Source organism: Mastigoproctus giganteus, chromosome 14 (genome assembly GCF_048544385.1).
Source record: "Mastigoproctus giganteus isolate SK-2022 chromosome 14, ASM4854438v1, whole genome shotgun sequence".
Taxonomy (NCBI): Eukaryota; Metazoa; Arthropoda; class Arachnida; order Uropygi; family Thelyphonidae; genus Mastigoproctus; species Mastigoproctus giganteus.
In genome coordinates this window covers 76,729,567-76,752,480 of record NC_143588.1, presented here as the reverse complement: position 1 = coordinate 76,752,480, position 22,914 = coordinate 76,729,567, and the positions used below count along the sequence as shown (strand labels likewise).

Below are 22,914 nucleotides of genomic sequence, written 5' to 3'. Positions count from 1 at the left end.
ATCGGGCATTATTATTTTTCAGTGAGATTTCCCATCTTAAAAATGAAGCTCTCTGTAGTATTACTATTGTGCTTACCAACTGTACTTCTTGCAGAAGAAGAATGTGCTGCCATCTATCGTCGACTAAGTGTACGACATACAATGTGTAAACCAATAAACAAAGCATGCAGAATATTGCAAAGAGGCGTTAGTGAAGAGGATAAGGCCGTTATAATCAGCACACATAACAGATTAAGAAATCTAGTTGCAACAGGAAATGAAACAAGAAATTCGCAGCCATCAGCAAGCGATATGATGGAAATGGTAATAAATTAGCAATTGCAATAACAGTAAGTTGGCGAATAGGCTAACTATTATTGCTGCTTCTCCATAAAAATAAACAATATTTAATATAATAAATATAGGTGTTGGGTTATTTTATTAAATAATCAAATTATATTAATTAAATTAGCTAATTATTTCTGTCACTCTGTGCTATATTCAATTACTAATATACTAATAAAAAGTTTTATTTATTTATATTAGTAATTTATTAATTTAATTATATAAAATTTATAATTCAATTAATAAAATAATTATATTATTATCGTATACTCTTTCTGGACCCATCAAATCAATTAAGATCCAACAAACCTATCACAATTGGAAATTTCATTTCGAATTATTTTTTCAACTTTATTATTATTTTTAAATCTTTTCTATAAAGACGTAAAAGCTGATATGTTTATTGAAGTGAATAAATCGTTTATCTCCTGGTGGCAAAATTTCGAACTATTTTGTTTCAAAAAAATAACAAACTGATTATGGTGCAAAAAAAAAGTCGGCCTGTGGTTTCAAAAATGATCCCCTAAATTACTGTGGACAAAGAGAAAATTTAAGTAACGACTTGGGTAGTTTCAGTATTCAAACATTTGATAAAGGTTAACTTTAAACAATTAATAATCATAACTTGAAGTCAGTTAACATTTTCTTTTACAGTTTTTCTTTCTACAGTGTACAGAGAAATTTTTAAAAAAATCTAAAATTTAAGCGATAAAAATTGGTATTAAAAGGAGTGAATAAATTTGCAAGGCACTTCTATATTGTGTTAAAATCTTTAGGTATGGAATTGGATAACTTAATTGGTCTATAGTTCTGTATTTCATCCTGGAAGTTATATTTGGATATATGGATAAAAAGTTGAGATGAATTTTGCCCCACCAAGCTGAAGATTCATTCTTTAGTATGAAATTAAAAATATTTCGTATTAAGGTTACCCGAGGGAACAACTTCATACAACCATGTGCATTATGTATGTAAATTGGACGTGTCTGCAGGTCGATTTGGCTGTTTTTCTGGATGAAAATAATCTGGGATTCTGGGAGGAAATATCTTGCTCTCCTCGCTCGAGACCGACTAACTTAGCCACGGTGTGAAAAATGTGCACTGTCTGTAAATTGCATGTGTTCTCTGGTCGATTTTCTGTTTGCTGGATGAAAAAGCCGAGTTTCCAGGAGAAAAAACCGATGAAAAAAAAGGAGAAAAAATCAACGAACTCAGCTACATTGATTCGAGAATGGTTTAGTACCTTCGTATCACCACGGCAATACTGATTACCCTACTGTACTATAATAGTAACCTTAAACACGATTGGTTAATGGAACCTATTGTACACTATTATCGTATATATATATATTCAGAAGACAAAAACTACTTCTTGACATTGGACTTAAATTTTGGAAGGTTATAGTCATTAGGAAACACATGTGAATGAGGGTGGTTTCAAAGAACAAAAGTAGATGAATGAGGTTCCAAAGAACAGAAAGATGAATGAGGAAAAATTAGTCCAGCGAATTGTTGAATTGTGATTGTGTTGACTAATCGAAAAATGTGTTTGAACTGGCTTGCAAGAAATATCTACAGAAAAGGAACGAAGTAAAAACTGAGCGCCTGTGTGACAGACAGTGATGAAAAATTAATTAATTTGACTGCTGTCCTCTGGACAGAGTTTTGGATGCACTGTCCCAGCCGTGGGAATAATATTATTCCATAGCCAGGTGGATCTGATGTTTGTACAGGGTAAGTAGCTGTTTGGAAGAAAATTAATGCCAAGAGCGAAAAACAAAATCTAGTTTTTTTTCGATGCAGAGAGAGCAATATTTGTGATGTGTTTATGCCAAGATTAGAATTACAAGATTAGATATATTTATGCTAAGAAAGATAAGTCAGGGATATCCTCAGTGAAGATAAGTATCTAGAAACCTGGACGTTGAAGATCATCACGAAAGCATCAGACGTTCTTTCAAGAAAAATAAGAGAAGACTCGATTTTAGAAGAATTGAAATTGATTAAGTTTTCTTCTTCTCACTAAAGAATAACCTAGAGACTGGAAAAGATTGTGGCTGTTTGTGCAAAGTAGGATTTTTCAAACTGGAAAGTCTAATGTAGCGTAAATCGAAGGATGTCATTAGCTTATAGGAGGAAAAAAGGAACAGAACCTTGGAAACCTCCAGCTTTAGTCGTGAAGTTAGAAAGTAATGAACTATGACACACACACTGTGCTGCCAGAGAGAGAGCTAGCTACCTAATTCCGAAAATCGGAAAGCAGACTTTAGACATATCAAGATCAAATGCCTGAATTTCTAAAAATTTATCCAGGCATGATCAACATTAGCCAAGCTATCATAAGTGGATTGGTCCTGAAGGAATCCATATTGGCGATCTCTAATCAGGTGGAAGGTGTCAACTTAAGAATTCGCGGTCAACTTAAGAATTGCTATAGTTATTAAACCATATTTTTGAAATTTGAAATTTTTAGAAATTCAGGTAGTTGATCTTGACATTTCTAAAGTCTATCTTCTGATTTTCGCAGTTGTGCAGTTGGCTTTCTCTATGCGTGTGATAGTAAATCACTTTCTAAGTTTCCGAGTAAAGTTGCAGTTTCATAATGTTCTCATTTACATCCTTTAAGTGGGCGGACCGCTGAATAATATCTTAGTACATACATCTCAGCAGTCAATGGGTTATTAAAGACAATCATCCCTATAATTATCATATTTGAGGTAGCAGTCCACACCTCTGACCATAACACCTACCAAATTATTTCTCGGGAGAACCCAAGTTATGCACCATACTAATAAACATTGTACCGTTCCTGAAATTCTAATGGTGTCACAATGAGACTACATTCTGTCACCTTTTACGAATATTTCACTCTAAATTCAATGATATCGTGTGCTCTCTTGCCATAGTTACCTTGGGGGAGCGACTTTTAACTACTCTACCTACTACAACAACAAACATAACAGGATTTTATCTAACTTTCCTGTTTTCCTATTCTAGGAATGGGATGACGAATTGGCTGCTGTAGTTCAGAAGCATGTGGAGCAGTGCAGATTCCAACACGACGGAAGAGATCAGAGACTGGTGGGTGAGTACTCTACAAACTGCTGTCTTGTAATTTCTTCCTTTAAGGACACTAATTTGGTATCGTTCTTAGCTGACATTGCTGTGTTTTCACAGATGGAAGCACAGGTAAGTTTAAAATACAACATAAGAGCATTTTCGCTATCAACTCAGAAAAGCAAGGAAGGCAAACGAAAAATGCGCCACCTGCTTTCAGCTGTGCGATATTTTAAAATCGTTGTGAGAACTGGCTTGGTTATCTAAGATAAGTGTAAAGTGTATCTAAGACAGTGTGATCTTAATTATTCTAAATACGAACACTCTGAGAATATTCCACTGCTGGTTCTATTGCAACTTTCATTTTTAAGATAACACTGACGCAGTGCATTCCGCTTTTCTTACAACCCTTGCAATTATGATCTTAGTATATATCTTCTTATCATAACGATTACATCCTTCTTCAAGATTTCTTTTAGTTTTTTACTAGAAAGAGATTAGAATCTGGAACCTGTGACAGAAGCAACTGTTCTGGTTCTGATGGCATCACACTGATTGTTTTTTTTTTTTTTTTTTTTTTTGAGGCTGTGTTCTAGAAGAAACTCCTGGTTTATATTGCTTTTTTATACTTTCTTGTTCCAGTGGTATTTTTGTTTGCATGAAATTCACTCCTGTCCAGACTATTACTAACAATTGAAGTCTTTGCCGCCCAATTAATGTGCTGCTCTTGTTACTGAACCCTTTCTATATTAACAAAAAAATGACAGACTAGTACATTATCCTGTCAGCTCATAAATTATCATAAAATCTTCAGTCTGATTAATGATCGCTAATTATTCGCTCAATGTTCATCCACAAGGAGAGCTGTTGACTCACATTCAGGGACATGTAAAAGGAAGATGAGTTGGATGTGACGCATTTGAGTCCCTACATAGAAGAAATCCTATAATGCAGAAGAACATAGAAGCAATCCCAGCATAGTTAAAAAAAAGAAAGGGAGACCTCAAACCAACCAAATATCCGGCTCCCAACTACTACTGCACTGCTCCGCTTACGTCATTCATCTTTCCATAATTTCACAACAAATTTCGAAGAAACTCATATACTTTTCGCAGACATTTCAACTGCATTTGATCAGGTTTGGAATAAAGACCTTCAAAGCAAATTTCTAGTTTTTGGTATGCTGCTTTTATCTCTGGAACCTCGCTATACGCGATGGTGGATGGTTGTCAGTCTCTTCAAGCTTCAATTAATACCGGACTACCTCAAGGTCATATTGATCACTCGGTTACGCCAGCATCAATTCGCCTAAAACTCACTGCTCTCATTTCCCCATAAAGCTAAAAACCCACACCAACTATGCTCATCTTTCACAACAGTAAAATTTAACTTAATTTAATTTTTCATTTTATTTCTGGATTTTTATCTCTAATTCTGTTTTAATTCTGTATTTCATCTGTATACTAGATGGCCAGCTGGAATTTCTATACGAAAACATTTCAAGAGCACAGTGCTTGAAGAAGAAAATAACAAGAACACTTTATGATAAACATACAAAGATTTGATTAATTTTTTAAAAACTTTTTTCCATATTGAGAATTTGAAGTGTTATTGAAACGTTTTGGTGAGTTCTTGGTGAAATTTTCTTTCAGATAGCTTCAGTGTTGGTCAAAACATAGCTGTGGTAATGTTTAGTGGTACTGAACAGCCTATGCCAAACTGGGAAAGTACCCTGAAACGCTTTTATGATGAAGTTACCGACTTCCGTTCTGAGTACGTTGAAAATCACTCTATTGCTCCGCCATCTCCTATGGTTGGCCATTATACTCAGGTAGGGCGGCGTGATTGGTAAAATTGATTACTTTAAAATCATATGCTGGTCAAAACAATTAGAGGATCACAGGTGTAAAGGATGTTTGTGTAAATAAGATCACAAGCGTACTTCATGACGTAGTCAGTGTATGTGGTAAACATACAAACATACAAAGCAACTCAAAGTAAACAATAATTGCGGCTTTATTGGACTCATGACACATCAGAAGCAAAGTACTGCAAGCAAGTACAAACAGTTTTTGTCACTGTTATGGATGGTATTTGTATGGAAAACGATTTTAGTATGATTTATGGTCCCCTGAAATATCCAGACACGTTTCACACTAGTGATACATCAATAAAATCAAGAGATCAATGATCAGAATCAATTGCCACTCTTCTATAAGTGCTGTTTCTAGTGATTAAGCGTTATTGGACAGTAAGGACGAGCTTCTATACACATTCCGAAGGGCGATCCAGACGTGATCAGTAGGGTCAGGTCGGAGGATCAGGTTGGCCAATTCATACGGACGATGCTCCTCTCCTCCAACATGTTTCTGACTAGCTGTGCCCCACGTGGTTAAGTTCTCGTCTATTGAAAACGAACAAGAGCTCGTTCGCGTACAGCACCAGCACAGAGAAGGGTTATGCGCCGCAGGAGGTCTGTACGATCTTGGAGGCTAATGTCACCTCCTACCAGCAATCCACCTCTATCGAACTGACTGAATTCTTTACATATCCAAAGTTTCCACACTAGGAACAGACAAGAATCCAACTGCAGGCCATATATAGACTCATCTATGAAGAACACGCGGTGCTGTAGGCGAAGGAACAAGGAGTTCGTCTGCTTAAAATCCAATTCGTGAACTCGATGGAACATACACCATAGTTCGTCTCGCATAAAGTCCGTGTCTATGCAGACGATTTCAGACAGTTTGGATTAACACTTTCATCCCGGTCGCAGCTGCAAAGCGTCCAAGTAGCTGGATGGTGTTTATCGTCAATTGCGACGAGCAAGAGAGAGAGAGAGAGAGAGAGAGAGAGAGAGAGAGAGAGAGAGAGAGAGAGGGAGAATCTTTCCTGTACAGATTGTAGCGCTTTTTGAGCTGTAGTTGACGAATGAGATTTGTTTAAGGCCGAGTATTTAACGAAACGGTTGCACTCATGAATGTACACATGCACGGCCTGTATTTGTTGGATGACTAAGTAAACTACATCTTCACGTTACTCTGCTGTCTGCAGTAGATTGTGCAGTGACTTGTAATTGTTTCGACCAGTGTATTTAATGCAGTGAGCAGGATATCTGCTCTGTATATTCATTTAATATAAATGTGACATACATTTCTACTACAGATATTCCAAACTGAGAGAAAAATAAAAAAAAAGACAAATAATCTTTGACAAACAATCTATGATTAACGATGATCACATAGAAAGCTAGCTTATATTTTTTTTTCATATATATAAACTACTTTATACAGAAAATAGTCCTCAGTGGAACAAAAATGATGATTAATTATTATTTCAGTAATACTGTATCTATAAATGTGTAATAAAGAGTGAGTTTGTTATTTTATTTAATTTTCTTTTTAAATCTTTTATAGTTTCGATATTTCCTTGGACCTGTCCTTAGAAATCCACGGTGTACTCAGCGTGAAATGAGAAACTTCGATTGGCTGTATTACCGAGAGTAAAGTGTCGCATAAAGTATCAATTTCTAAATAAAGATTATTCCCCATATCCAGGGTATACTTTAGATCACAAAGGCGAGAAATAGATTTTCGCGATCGACGAAAAAAATAAATAAAATAATAATAATAATAAAGATGGCGAACATTTTTTGTAGTCTGGTATGTACCAACTGAAATATTTTAACTTGGCATTGAGGTGCAGAATTTTAACTTGGCAGTGAGGTGCATCAGTGGTAAAGGGATCAGTATACACTTATACGAGTTTCAATCAGTTCTCTAAGATATTGAATTACCAAGCTTTGCAGTCCGCATCATATAAGCAGTTTTTCACTTTCGATTAGAGCTATTCAACAATGCTCGCCTTTCAACCCTCTCTGAAAACTTAATCTTTCTTCAGGTGTGATCTCCAGACCTGAATGCAATATTCTAAATACGGTCTCATCACCGTCTTATAGAGAGGGGCAATAATATCCTTCTTCCAAATGGAAAGTCCTATTAATCACAGACAGCATAGCATATTTGGCTGGATCGTAACCTTTAAGTTTTTTTTTATCTTTAACCACTTTTAACTGCTCTCTCCCTCGCTTATAAGTAACTCCTGCATTGCTGTTTTTCAGGTATAAAAGAATTATTTAGAAGCATTAAATTCAGTTGTAATTTTCGGACTATGTCTGCACCCGATCCAAGTCATTTTCAAACAATAACCTGATTCTGATCGTTAACTACTCTACCCACCTTTTAAATTATCAGAGAACTTCGACAGCTTTCCGTTAATTTCAGTAAGGATAATCACAAACTTGGGAAGGTTCGCAGAACTGATCCTTGCTACACTGGTCTATATTCTCCTATCACCTTTTAGGCACCTATTTGTGGATTGGGGAGACCAGTTTCGCCAGTCCATGGGATAGTTCCGTCGTCTAACGATGATCTCATTAAAATCCTCAACGGAATGGTACACTCACTTGCTGCCTTTTTTTTAGTATAACAGGATGTGTCCTGTCCACTCCTAGATCCAACGTTCTCTCACCTTCAGTAATTTATCCATCAGATTTCTCCAAGATTGTTATGTCACTTATTTTAGAGTAATTTGTTTTCTCGTTCCTGTTCCTTCCTTGTTCGAACGGTCTCTTAACTGTGAATATTGCAACGAACTTATTCAACTCTCCTGCTGACTATGTATGATTTTTTTTCCTATTATGATCAAGTAATCATGGCTCATCTGTTTATACGTTAGCTTCTTGCATTTTACCTTTCTAGTTAATATATATTAACTAGAGAAGCTATTATTATATATTAAATATATAATTTATTTTTAAAGTATATGAGAATTTATTAATATAACTAGAAAACAGAAAATTATTATAAAACTAGATACCATCTATTGGTGTTAATGGTTTGCTTTTGCTATAGGATCTTAACCTGATTTTCATTTGTTATTTCTTACCGTAGTCCAAATCTGAGTCCTCACTAGAATACATAAAGCAAATCAATGCAATCGAAAACAGGCTTACAATTTCTCGTCGGATCAGGTCAGCGATTTTCTGTTTCAGGCCCATTCCAGCTTCCTGACAGTACAGCGTTTCTCTACCATTCGTTTGAAGAGGTCTGAATTCGAATTCCATCGAAGCTTCTATGAATCCTTAAAGGCCTATCCAATTGGAGCTATAATTAGCCGATCTCACGCGCAGGGAATAGGGTTTCTTCGTGAGTTATTCCAGGTTTTTCATCCCAGGCAACATGCAGATGGCATCATGAACACAGGCTTGTGTTCATGATTTCATGTGTAACAAAAACATGTAATTAAAACAGCGCAATATATGATCCCTCATGACAGCGCGCTGCGTAAATATCATCGTGTAAATAATATCATTTCCAGGCCTATTCAAATAGACAAAAACATGCTTAAAAGAAATAGGAATATCACTATGTCAGAGGTTGCTAATTTTTTCTACTTGCTTTTATTTTCCCTCTTTCCTCATGCAGCTGGTATGGAGTAACACTTATAGGGTTGGATGTGGTTATGTCCTTTACGCAGAAAGACGTATGGTGAAGCAATTTTATGGATGCAACTACGGGCCTGCGTAAGTAATGAACAAACTTGGTCAATCTTAATTACTGATATTGGTTAATTACTGATATTTAATTAATGGTATTCAATTAATCACTAATATTTAATTGTAACATCTAATTGATTAATATTTAATTTTAAATTATCGAAATACCTGATTAAGAATACGACTAATTTTGATTTCAGTTAATTCAATTCATTTAAAATAATTTCAGCTATGAAAGCTCCTTCCGTCCCCAACGGAATTATTTCTGACTGATTCCATACTGTTTGATATTTGCGATTTATAAATGTAAATGAATTTCTGAAAATATCTAGTATCATGTAAGTGTTCATTGAAACAAGTTCTAACAGGTCTACACTGCTTAGCACTTTAACTGAATATTGTTATTGCATTCTAGCGGTAATGTTCAAGCTCAGCCAGTCTATCAACAAGGACCACCATGCAGCAAATGTCCCAAGAACACATGTTGCGGTAAGGCATGTGAAGAGTATGGTATCAATACTGAATTTCCAGGGCTGTGCAGTAAGTATATTTATTTTTCTTCCAAATAATTTAGTTTCATTTCATTAATGGGATATTTATATTATGTATTTTTCTCTGCTTTCCTTCTTGCGTGGATACAAAAACATTTTGTGTTGTGCAAGCGACCTGAAAGCGATCGTTAAAAATTTCCAAACACAATTCTGCTCAGACCATCACTGATTACACCATCAGTGATGGATGTAGGGAAGAAAGCGATGAAAGAAAAAAAAAGACTGAATAAGAAAATTCTTCAAAATTTACTCCATGAAAATAAGAAAGTAGAGCTTGAGAAAGAGTCCTCGTACGAAAAACTGAAATCTCCGACAATAAGAAGTGACGAACTGCATGTAAAATAAGGGTGCCAGACATCCCCGGAATATCCCCAGGTTTTAAAATGTGTCCGTGAAAGATGACTCAAAAGAAGAACTGCAAATCATCATGTACTTGAAACTACTCTTTCAAGATTAATATTCTCCACATAACACCAAGAATTTCCTCTTCGGATAGTTAGCGATGACAAATTTTCTTTTCAGCCAGTTGAATTTAAGCGGTTTAATGCAATGGTATTAATTTTCACAGCAGCGTGCCCTGATATTGCCTACCTTTAAACATTTGCTTGAAAGTAGTGCGATACCTGAGCAACTCGTTATGAAGGCAGTTCTGCTGTGAGCATTAAAGCAATTGCATTAACTGTAATTAGGAGGATTCTGCCTCTTAATCCATATTTTAATAATCATTTTATAATTTTATTAATACTGTGATTAATTTAAAATATTAATGACTATTATAATATGAATAATTTCGTGTAATTATTAATTAAATAAAGTATATGCTGCTTATTTCTGGCCCAGAAATATAGATGTTTATTTATTTTAAATATTCTTTATAAAAAAAAAAATCATTGGACCAGTGAAGACATAGCACTTGCTATTTCTTTAAGAAGTGTCAGCACAAAAAGCATACAAGCACATGCTACTAACCCTGAAATTAAAGACCTTTTATCCTTAAAGTAAATCAATATGGAACTGCATTTTAAAACCTAATCAATGGACTGTAGTAGCTCTTAACTGTTTACTCATTTATCGCGTAACTGTTAACCTTCTCAATGAGAGAATGTGGTGCCATCTACCGGATGAAACCAATATTAAAACTTTTAATATTAATTAAAATAATTCAGAAATGGATCTGAATTGTAAATAGCATTTAATACGTGCAGAGAAGTCTAGAGCTGAGAAAAAAAACAAAGATAAAAACACATTTTTATTATTTTCAGTTTGTAGATTTTTTTGTCGATTATTAAAAGTAAATGTAATTACTTTGGTAAGTGATCGGTATGCTCGACTACCATTTGGACAAGAAGCAAGTTTTCTACTCTTTTGCCCTGGTCAAAATCTCCTTTGGGGCGATTAACCTGGATATTTTGTTGCAAGACAATTGCGATTTGCAACATTCTTGTCCTGAATGTGATATTAAGCTCCCGGCCTGGGTCCCTGAAGAATTGCAAGCCCTGCACTGTATATTCAAAATAGCGATCATCTATAAGGGAAGACTGATTATCTTTAGTTTCTAAATCAATCACGTGGACATGGAATTCTTTCTCTCTCTCTCTTTCTCTCTCTATCTCGAATCTATTTTTATTTTATTTTATTTATTTATTTTCAGAACCGATTGAGGGCTTCTTTCCGAACCTCGCAAAACCTGACCCTGACACAAAGATTCACATTTGGTGCAACTTTGAGGAAGTCAACACCTCTTTTTGTAATCCTATGGTAGACGGCATAGAGTGGGAAAGACAAAACACATCAAGTGGTAAGTTTAGTCACCTGCGATAAATAAATCAGATGCAAGAAGAAGAAAATTTACACGCACACACTTATTTAATGTCAATAGCTTCAATTTTATTTCATGCTTTAGTCAAAATTATGTCAGCGAACTACAGAAAGAAAACAGGAGGCAGTCCATTCCTACGGTACTTTTTTTTTTAGCTTCCCCACCGCGTGGAAAATTTCTGAATTGTAACTACTGTGCTAGCAGTCCCATAGCTTATGCTATAGTCGTGAGGGATCATCCAGGACGTTATAGGCCGTGGCTATGTAATTTCCCTGATGAAGGTACTGTCTCGAAAAGATTGGTGAAGAACGGTTTATAATGACTTCACGGTGTAAGGAGGGACAACCTTTCATCGACTAATGACAATATGGATTCTTCAATATGATACTCCAACTGAAGACATCATACTACAGTGATGTGGCTGTGATATCAGCTGTCAAAGATAGAAAGAAGTCTTACAACGTTGCCTTATCAAAAGAAGTGCTGGCTGTAGACTACCTGTGAAATTGATCATTGTGGTACTTCACCCTTTGAATCATTTCTTGAGTCGAGGCTTTTCCTCGACTTCGCCAAGTGGTAATAGTTATTTGATTTCTGCCACTGACAAACTAAATAATTGGATCGAATTTCCAACATTTAAATATAAGTAACTGCACCGTGGATTGTCTAGGGACCACAGGAAAGTAAATCTGTCTTTCTGATATATATTGATGCGCATCTCGAACCTCAGGAAGACTAGTATTAATTATAAACCAAATGAAATCTTGACCAAAGAGGATTTTATGACCACTGACGAAAGGTTCTTGTGGGGGGTTTTTATTTTTATACCTATTTTTATTCTGTTTGAACCTTTAATTTATTCTCCTTTCCTTACCCCACCTTCTGCATCTGACTCGTATATCTCACAGAAGAAATCGGGTTCTTGGGAATTTCTATATTAACTATATTCCTCCTTCGCATTGGTCTGCGTGTTCAAAATGACTAGTCACAACTTCATTAAAGCTATATACAAATCTTTATTACACATATATACAAGACAAGAAATTAAGAATAATTATGCACATATTATAACATGATAACACCACATATATGACACATTGTATGAACTAATTGGTTATGTAAATTTATATTCATGTACATCACTTTTTTAGCACAAGGATATTAAAACTTTCATGAATTTCCATTAAGATAACTTCTCTAATGCATCATCAATTTTTCTTTGGGATCACACTCAATTTCCACAGTCAACTTTCTTGTACAATCCTTTCTTCTTATATAGCAATACTAATCACAAAACCTCCTCTGGCTAAATTACCATGATACCATTTGAAACCATCCTATTAACTAGCTTTTATCTTAATTATCTGGTTCATACCAGCACTAAACAAAAAAACCTTCTGACTTGGTCACCATAGTACAACTGGATCATCATATATAACAGTATTTACTTAATTATCCCTTTTTATTACCCCGTCTATATTATCTACTTTACTTCTATTCATTTACATGCGATTTGACCATCTCGATATATTCTCCGTTCATTACTATCTTCTAACACCACAACTATACTCATCTACATGTACATACATACATCTTAGTGTATAATTTCCCATACGAGCTTCCCCTATAATTCTCTTATTATTCCCTATAGTCCTTCTTATAGTTTAAAGAGTGCTTATGTAAACTTGGCACTTACTTCAAATTTCTGGCAGGATGTCTCCGTTAGGGCCTTCTATCCTTTCCTCATTCAGGGATCTTCCACCATCTAGAGCAATATCTTACGGCTTCCAGGGAAATATCGTACGGCATTCAGGACTGCTACTCTGCCTGTCAGGACCGCTACCTTCTGTTCCAGGGCTGCTGCTTTCGGATCCAGGTGTGTTACTTTGCCTTTCAAGACTATTTCGGGGTAATATCGCCTTCCTTGGTGGACTTGGTCATCTATGTGAATCTTCTTCTGTCATTCTCACTGTTTACCGAACTCCCTTTAACCACCCCTTACATGTTCACCCCTTTTTGTTCTCACTCCCTTACATTCCCGATAACCTCACTTCAACTTTTTTCCATCGACTATCTCCTCACTATATTTCACTCAATTCTTTCTCATTTTCTTTCCCAAAAAAACTCCTTTTTTTCGCGCGCTCTCTCTTTTTGTTCCCCGAACTCTACACCGCCCCCTCAAGCCTGGCATCCCCCAAGGACTCCAACCAATCCTCCTCCTACTGTTTAAATTTACGTTCCTTTTCATTCGCTAACGCCATTCTCCCGAAGCTGTCTTCCTAGCGCGCAAACCAACCCTTTTTTCGAACCTCTTCTTTTTTTCTCGCCGGCAGCATGACCCTTTGATGTCCACCTGCAACCTCCACAAACACTTATTTTATTATTGCACCTTTCTTTCTAAAAGTATCAGAAAACTCAAATATCAGTCAGCCTGATGCCGGTTTTAATTTGAAATGAACACTGGACGAGCCCTCCCTTCCTGTTTTGGTCTCACGGTGTTCTAGATCAAAGGAGGCTCTTCGTCTAATCCCGTCTCCCGTCCTATTGTTTGTTCTCAAGCAACCCTTTTCATGCCTATTCTCAAATGGCACCCCGTTACCTAGTCCTGCTGTCCCTGTTTGCTCTTTTGTATTATGGTAATTGATAGTTTACCCCTTTGCAACCATTCCTAATTCTCACACTTAAATTATCCCATCTCTAAATCTCTCACACTTAAATTATCCCATCTCTAAATCTAACGTTCTTCTATTTTAATCTTACTTTGAGAAAAAAACCAAGAATCTTTACTTTAATTTGTAAGATTTTACATCTTACATTCTCATTCTATTTAGCACGCGAGTAGCGGACTGCAAGAACTTGACTCAAGAACATCGTGGTTGGTCCAATGAACAACAGAGCTAATTCCTTCTTTCCGCAAGAGTGCTTCCTTGTGTACGGTTAGCATTACTTTGATAGAATGATCTGAAGAGAAATCTTTGTCAACGATTGTAAGAACTTGTATGCCACGAAATGGATCAGTTATAGCTGAGAGATATAAGAGATGAACTCGCAGAGAACAGTTCCTGAGACCAACATCCTTTCCATAGCCCACCTAGAATTGGGGAAATATTCGTTTAAGTGGACAGGGATCCTACTTAAGAGCTGTTGTGGTAGGGTCTTTAAGCGCATCATCAACTTAAGCCATATTGCGCCTTACGTAATATGTCTGTAAATTGCGTCTGTTCTGTGGTCAATTTGCTGTTGGCTGGAGAAAAATAACAGAGTTTCAAGCAGAATAAAAAATAGCAAAATATAATTAAATTATTCATATTATACATATGTATTTCCACACCATAGTAAAGAAATCTAGGGCTGATAAGTATCAACACTTCATAGGCACCGAGGTATGGGCTTAAATGGAAATACGGGAACCCTGAAAACATTTGAAGTGGGAGGAGGAAGACTTGAGGTAAAAAAAAAAATATTTTTTAAATAAAATGTCGAATTTTAGTGTATGGGGAGGGACCATACCTCGCTCTAAGTCATGAACCCGCTCAAAAATTGATGGCTCAGTTTCATGAAGTTGGATATTATTGAAACCTGCGCCTATTCTCTGACCCGTCTATTCATCCATCAAGTCATTTGAGATCTGTTTTTCTAATACTTCTCATGGGCTGCGAATTCTCGTGGACAACGCTGTTGAGTTACCCATAAGAAATGTCAAGTGTATCGACAATCCAACTACAGTGTATGCTTTGAACGTCGACATCTGCTAAACTTCAAGGGACCCAGTCAGAAATTTAAAACAGTAGTTAATAAGAAATTCCTAATGTATCGGTTAAAAATAAAAACGCTTTGAAATGGCCGCTTATTCAAATTGACTGTCACGTGGTTATCGTGTCAACAGCTATCCATCACTATCAGAAAGGGAAAGACCACAGCTTTCTTTATCGGTGATTGATGTTCACCAGCTTTAAACTTTTAACACCACTCATACATTTGGCACATTCCCATGGCGTTCTCAGCATAAATTATCAGCTCTTGATGAAGCTCAGTAAGGTTGGCATATTGGGCTCACATAAATCGAGCAAACTTAGAATCTTTTCCTGGATCTAACACTGTTAGTTTGGTACTTTTTAACATTTGCCAAACATACCACAGGAACTTGATCAGTGCTGTAATGCGTACATATAAGGAACACTTTCTACAACTAGTAAGTTGGGCTAGCGTCTTTTCTGTAAGACCATGTCTAGTTTTATTAACACGTATTATAACCACTAAAGACAGGAAAAATATACAATGAAGCTCATATAGTTATAAATTGATTTCTGTAATAATAAGCGATTGCTTGGGGATACCTTACATAGTGTATCATATATCTCTTGTAAAAAAAAAAGTTATACATCTTAAGTTCATATAATTGTTCATACTATCAGAAGGCCTTTTTCTACAGTCCAATTTTCAGAAGTATGTGTTGTTATAGGATTCTACTGGTCGGTCACACTGAAGCCAGGAGAAAGGACGAGAGTAAATTTCACTCAAGAAATCAAGGCAGGTAGCACAGTTTGTGTTAAGATGTTTTATAGAAAAGGTCCTGTGGACGCCAGACGAAAGGGAAGAAATGAGTTACAATGCCATATCTGTGATGATGAACACAAACAGGAAACATTAATGTTTAATTTGGTACGAGATAGTTCTATGTGGATGCCAGCACTTTATGTTCTGAACTTGATTGTAAAAAGCAGAGTAAGTGACTGATTTTAATTTATTGATAAATGTTTTTGGTTTACAATATATTCAATTTAAACAGGTTATGTGTGTATAGCGATGATTACATATTTCAGATATTATAGAAAATTTGTTTGTCACACTCGTGTATTATAATAGCTAAAAGATCAACTACGCTCTAACATACGTGGTGTGGCAATAAAGTTCCCGAACTGGTGAAATGAAACGAACACGAAGTGAACTCGCTCAAAAATGGTTTTATTTTTATTAAAAGTAATCACCAACTGATTGAATGCACTTATTATACCGTTTTTATATTTCTGCTGAAAGAATCAGCAAAGGCGTCCGAAGAGATGATGTTCAATTTGGATGTTACGCTGTTCTTTATGCCTCAACATCCTGAAATCTCTTTCCTTTGGGGCAGTTCTCACCTCGTGAAAGAGAAAGCCGTCCACTGGTGCTAGATAGTGAGAGTAGGTAGTTGGTTGCTCTGCACAATACCATGTCTTGTGAGAAATGTCTTCACAAGTGCGAAAGGGTGAAGGCATTGCTGTGCAACAAAAACAAGCTGCTTTTCTCTCGAAATTGCGAACTCACTGGGAAATGGCTTCAATGGTCTCTCTGAAGTACCTGTATGTAAAATGCAGCATTGACTCTCTCCCCTTCAGGTACAAATTCCTTTTGTATTACACCCTCTTTGTCGAAAAACATGATCAGCATTGTCTTGATCCTGGACTTTTGTAAACGAAAGTTTTTGAGCCTTGGTGATGATTTTGGAGTCCACTGACGCTTCGTCTCTGGGTCACACGAGGAAATTAACATTGTCTTAAAGTCTGGATAAAGTCTTCGCATGATTCTCTCTTCGCTGCTTCTACTTATCCGTGAGGCTGTGCGGCAAAAATTTTGCGCAGATCTTCCTTTTTCCTAAATATTCATGCAGAATTTTATGAATCGCCTCCTTATTCATATCCAACTCGTCAGCCATCATTATGAGGTCCAAATGACGATCTCTTGCAACTCTGTCCTTATTTCGAGAAGTTGACGTGCGCCCACTTATTGGGTCATCGCGAACATCCTCACTTCCGTCTTTGAACTGCTTATACCATTCGAACACAATGATACGACTTAACGTTTCATCACCATAAACACTTTTTAACGTTTTATAGGTTTCTGTTGCAGATTTTTCTAGTTTAAAGCAAAATTTGATATTTGTTCGTTGCTCACTCGCAAATTAACGCTACTAACGAAACTGATTGTTACTGGCAGCTTTTCAGCCTACAAGACAATTTCTGCACTACCACCTGTTGCAGAAAGTTTGAACTACATCATACCACTTCCGTTTATTTTTAAACTCGTTGAACATGACCACAACAGCATTAATCGGGCGACTTTGTCTCGTATGTTTAGTGAAATATTAATTTACTTATGATTTTAAAGATTGTGATAAATATTTGTATATACGAGATATTTTAAGGACGATGATTTTTTTTTTTTTTTTTGCAGTTTTATCTTTCATTTAGTGTGCCAAATGTAGCTACTCCCCAATTCATGGACATAAGGGAACTAACAGTTGTAGATGGCCCGTGCGATTGTAAGTGTACAGTTTTAAGAAGTACTAAATATATTCTTTGTAATTGTTTTTCTTTTTAAGAAAGTCAATGTCACCTTCTTCAGCCGTGCTGCCCTTCGAGTAGCACAGTAGTTATAATCACTGTCCTCCCCACACGGTATAAAGTTGTTGTTATTTGGAGCATTAGCAACTAAGGCCATATTGCTTCGGGGATATGCGGTGGTCATTCTCTGACCTTTCCGCATCCTCCGTATTTGGTGCTCCCCATACGGTATAAAAGGTCTGGGTTCAAATTCCGTCAGTGACGCGAGGAACTTTTATAGGCATTTTCCACTCCGTGATTCAGTTAGTCGGTCACAGGCGAGGATTGAAAGGTCCCCCCAGAAATTCTAGATTTTTGTCTAACAAAATAGTCAAACTGACCATAAAACGCGTGCAATTTAAGAAGTGCAATAAACATGGGTAGATGAGATTGTTGCCTGTGCAACAGCATCAATAAGTTCTTCGCGAAGTTAAAATGACATTGGTCTTCTGGAAGATTCTGACAGATTGTTTTCCAAAAGAGACAAACAATAAATGGACAATATTTATACTAACTTACTAAGTACATTACGGGATGCAATCAAGTCAAAGAGGCCAGGAAACCCGATTGAACGTCTTTTGTTTTACCAGGGCAATGCACCTGTTCACACATTAGCTGTTGCCATGAATTCAATTCATCAAGCTGACTGTGAATTGTTGTCTCACCTACCATACTCACTAGATCTATCCGCATATAATTTCCACCTATCCTCGAAGCTAAAAACTAACTTTCCCTGAAGGATATTTGAGTCGGATGATGAGCTGATAGCGGCCACACTCATTTTTCCAGAACTTCAAGAAAGGGATTACAAAACTGGGATTATGAATCTGGAGCATTGCTGAAAAAGGTGCATTGAGTTATAAGGATACTAAGTCGAAAAATAACATAAAGTCAACATTATATAATAAACCTTTTTGTGATAAACTAGAAATTCATCAAACAACCATTGTATATTGTTTTGTATATTCATCAAACAACCATTGTATATTGAACAGCTGCCAAAATTGAATGCTCGAACGACTTAAATCCAATGAATTCTGTCTCCTGAACTGAATCCAAACCAACAGCTTCCACTTAACACTTATTTATGTAATTGCAAACGAAATTATATTGGTGACCATTGTAATATATCACAAATTAACTTGTTTCAATTGCTTTTCTTATTTGTTTATTTTAAACCAATTACATCATCGTATCTAGGCAACCTTACTTGAAAGGTTGGAATATGATTGTCCCTGAAAAAAAAGACAACACTGTAAGAGCAAATGTCTGAACGACAAACCCCATTGTTCCATCTTCCAAGGTGAAAAGGGAAAGAATATTATTTTTTGCAATCCTCTGTGAATCTCGTGTTTGACTCCCTTAATCACCCTTACAAATAAAAACAAACAATGAAAATGTTTTCCTTTCGCTTCAAGTGTATATCCAGTTAATAGCCGTGACGCATACATTAAAATGCAACATGGACGTGAAGTGCTGAAAGTTTAATATGCAAGACTGATTATCATACGAACGTGCTAAGCATTCTGAACATACGCCCGAAGAGTTAACTCGTCCATTTGACTTTCCCTTGTAGTATCTCCGAAAAATGTCTCCCAGTAGAACTAAAACCAAGTATTTTCTATGCTAACCTAATTTATAGTAATTGTAGTAGGGTTTTAGGAGCATTAGCGCTTAAGGTCATATTGCTCCATATACTGTATACTGTCTGTAAATTGCGTGTGTTCTGTGGTCGATTTTCTGTTTGCTGGACCAAAAAATCCAGTTTCCGGGAGGGAAACCATGTTAACCTCACCTGAGAGAGACTTATTCTGCCACGTTGTGGAAAAGGCCCATAGAAATTGCTCACATCATCGACGGAAATCGAACTCAGCTCTTTTCCACTCGGTGTGGGGAAGATGGCGATTCTACCAAATGTTCTACCCACGAGGGCCTTAATTCACAGAAAATCCAACAATGTATGCCCATTATATCTGCCCAGTTAACGCCTTGAGTAAGCTAGTTGCTAATAAAAATGTCAATGTTTATTTTATTCTTTAAATTAAAACTAGTACGTTCAGCCCAACGGCTATCGTTTGCCATGTCATATTGTAAAAATACATCAATTCTAAGAATTGAAGATTTATTCGATAAATAAAATAGCATAAAGGTTTAAATAAACACTGTCACAAGCACAAGAAATAGAGGAACAAGAACAAGTCTTATTCCTCTATTGCTAGTCTGCGTATCTTCTCCAATGCCATCAAGTGAGAAGACTTTGCAACCACTTCTCTCGTCAGATGCCTTGAATTTGAATGTTGCTCCAAGATTAAATGACAAGATTATATAACGAAAAGTTCATTGGGGGTTTCCCCTTCTTAATTATTATCCAGTGAGACAGAAGGTGGCCATTCAACCAGTGATATCTGTTCCAAATAGCTGTGTAGAATGAATAGCACCGTTAAGTCTAGGGTAGCAATAATGCTAGGTAATTTTTGTTTTATATTTTGTGACGGTACAGATAACGCAAATGCCAACCAAGCAAACAGTATTTGGTGGGCGTTGTAGAACACACTGGATAAGCAAAAAAGCTGCCAGTAGTGCACACACCCAGTCTTATCGATTACTTACAAACTTGAGGGAAGGAAGGTTTACCTACATCAAGAAAGATCAGTATATCGCACATGTAATGCAGTATGGCCTCATCTCGAATTTTTATCAAAACTGAGTTACGTGTAGGGTAATGATAAGGAGATTCAGGCCATATACTTAGTTTTAAAAATAGCCGTTAGGGAGTATTTATGTTCTTCAGTTTCTTAAGAAAATCCAGTGCCACATCATGACTTGTGGCCCTGCTGCAGTAAAATGTAATGCGCCTGCGCGAATATTATCAGTCGTCTGTCCGTTTCTGGCCTTATCGAACTGAACTGTTAGTGACATTATTCTTGTACTTTTACCACGTGTTCTACGCTGCGTGTAAATAAAACTAGTTGCTCTGTTTGGTATTGTTAATTATAGACACGAGTGGTAAATTTATAAAAAGCAGAGGATTGTTAATATGTTGTGTCTGCGCGGTAGCACAGTGGTATCGTCACCGTCCTCCCCACACCGGGTGGAAAAGGCCCGGGTTCGAATCCCGTGGTTGACGCGAGGAACTTTAATGGGCTTTTTTCATTCCGTGGTCGAGTTAGTCGGTCTCAGGCGTAGATAGCAAGACTTTTTTTCCCAGAAAGTGGGGTTTTTCGTCCAACAAACAGACAAATCGACCATAGAACACACGCAATTAACAGACACAGACAGATGAATTTAATTATTCGGATGGCCTAAATATTGTTTGGTTAATATGTTGTGTAAGAATGATACAGATTCTAAATCAAATGAGAGAGCTGACACTAATATACCTGTAGAAGCTGCAAGGGTTTCTGAAGATGTTCATTTCCAGAGTATGGTTCGGAGTGGCGATTCTTTACCTTGTGTAAGTAGCTGTTATTGTAATTATTTTTTCTTATACTTAAATTAAACGGATATCCAATTATTTCAAGTTAGATCAATTATGTTAATAGAGGATACATAGGATGTCCTATATGTTTTTTCGGACTGTCAATCATTAATTATAAAAATGTGTTAATTTTTGCTATATAAAAAAACTGTAAATTTAAAAACTTATTGATGCTAGTTAAAGCATAACTTTTATATTGATTAAACATTTTGGAATGACAACTGTGTTTATTAAGCATCATTCTTGGTATTGATACACATCCATACATAAAACTGAGACAACATTTTGATATATCATTATTTTTGTAGGATAAGATGCTCAACAAAGTGAAGATTATTTTGAACCTGAAGAATATTTGGATGATTCTGACATGGACAAAAATTACTTGCCAAGTGAAAATTCATCAGATTCTGATAGCTCACCTAATGCTTCACATGCGCCTCGAATATCACCAAATAATATCGTGGAAGAAGAGAATGGGATGAATGAAGAAGCAGGCATTGAAGAATGTGCTAAAAAAACTAGGAAAAGGCCAAAAAGACCTAAAAAAGTAAACTCAGGTCTAGCATACATTACTGAAACTAATCGGGAAGTGCCAGCAAAATCAGTAAAAGGAACATGTGGAAATAAATGCCGCCTTAAGTGCGCAACAAAAATTTCAGAAGACAAGCAACAACAAATTCATAAAGGATATTGGGCACTCGGTAGTCATAGTTTGCAACGAACTTTATTTTAAATAATTCCTCTATAGTGACTCCATAGTATCGACAACGTACGGAAGGATCAACTGGAGGTAATAATATTGCCTACTACAGTACTTTCTAAATGAGGGAATAAAGGTTATGAGTATGTTAATGTTTCTTTATTAAAACACTGGATATTGGGGACAAATTAATCCGGATGTGGAATTTTAGAGAAGGAAAAGCGAGGAATAAATGCAAATAAACCGAAATTATCGGAGGAGTTAAAAAAATTCTATAAAGGAACACATTAACAGTTTCCCATTAATTGATTCACACTATCTAAGGGAACAAACTTCAAAACAATATTTGGATGGGAGTCTAACCCTTTCCGAAATGCATAGAAAGTAAGTGAAAGAGAGAAAAGAGAAAGGATTTGACTTTGCAAAGAGATGCAGTTATGAGAAAGTATTCAATTTTGAATTTAATCTTTCGTTTTTTATACCGAAAAAAGATCAATGCTCGTTGTGCCAAATGTATGAAAATAGTAGTCCAGAACAGAAAGAGGCCTTGAAATTGAAACATGAGTCACATATTAATAACAAGATTCGAAGCCGAGAGGAAATATGCAAGGATATTAATGAAGGAAAAGACAAGGAAAATAATAAAATTGTATCGTGTTTTGATCTTTAGGCAGTATTACAGGCGCCCTGTGGAGACGTTGCAATATTTTATTATAAGCAACTATATAATATCGGTGTAAATACACCATAGTTAACCCATATATTTGAGCTACGATTGTAGCGTAGAAGGCATCGTTTTAAATGTATCTCATAATGTGGTTGCCTTCACAACAAGATAGCTACTATTGAATTACTTCAAATAAATAACGCTTCTCTAGTAGAGAAGGCTACTGTTATTTATTTTCAGCGGTACCACCACCCAGACGATCGTTTCGAAGCTTTTTGGCTTCGTCATCAGTGAGCGGGTAGGTACCCAGGTAATACAACAAGCCATCTCAGTTGCGAAGTATTTGAGCTACAATCGTAGCTCAAATATATGGGTTAACTATGGTGTATTTACACCGAT

At 36.2% G+C, this 22,914-nt stretch overlaps 1 protein-coding gene across 1 annotated transcript; it reads left to right on the top strand.

Moving 5' to 3' along the window:
- Positions 1-42: 42 nt before the first annotated feature.
- On the top strand, positions 43-21,881 carry LOC150075260 (venom allergen 5-like). The gene is made up of 9 exons (XM_090388416.1): positions 43-303; positions 3,322-3,409; positions 5,034-5,212; positions 8,868-8,965; positions 9,354-9,478; positions 11,141-11,287; positions 15,771-16,033; positions 17,519-17,606; positions 21,460-21,881. The coding sequence occupies exons 1-9, from the start codon at positions 43-45 to the stop codon at positions 21,879-21,881; spliced, it is 1,671 nt and encodes a 556-aa protein (XP_090244542.1).
- Positions 21,882-22,914: the final 1,033 nt, after the last annotated feature.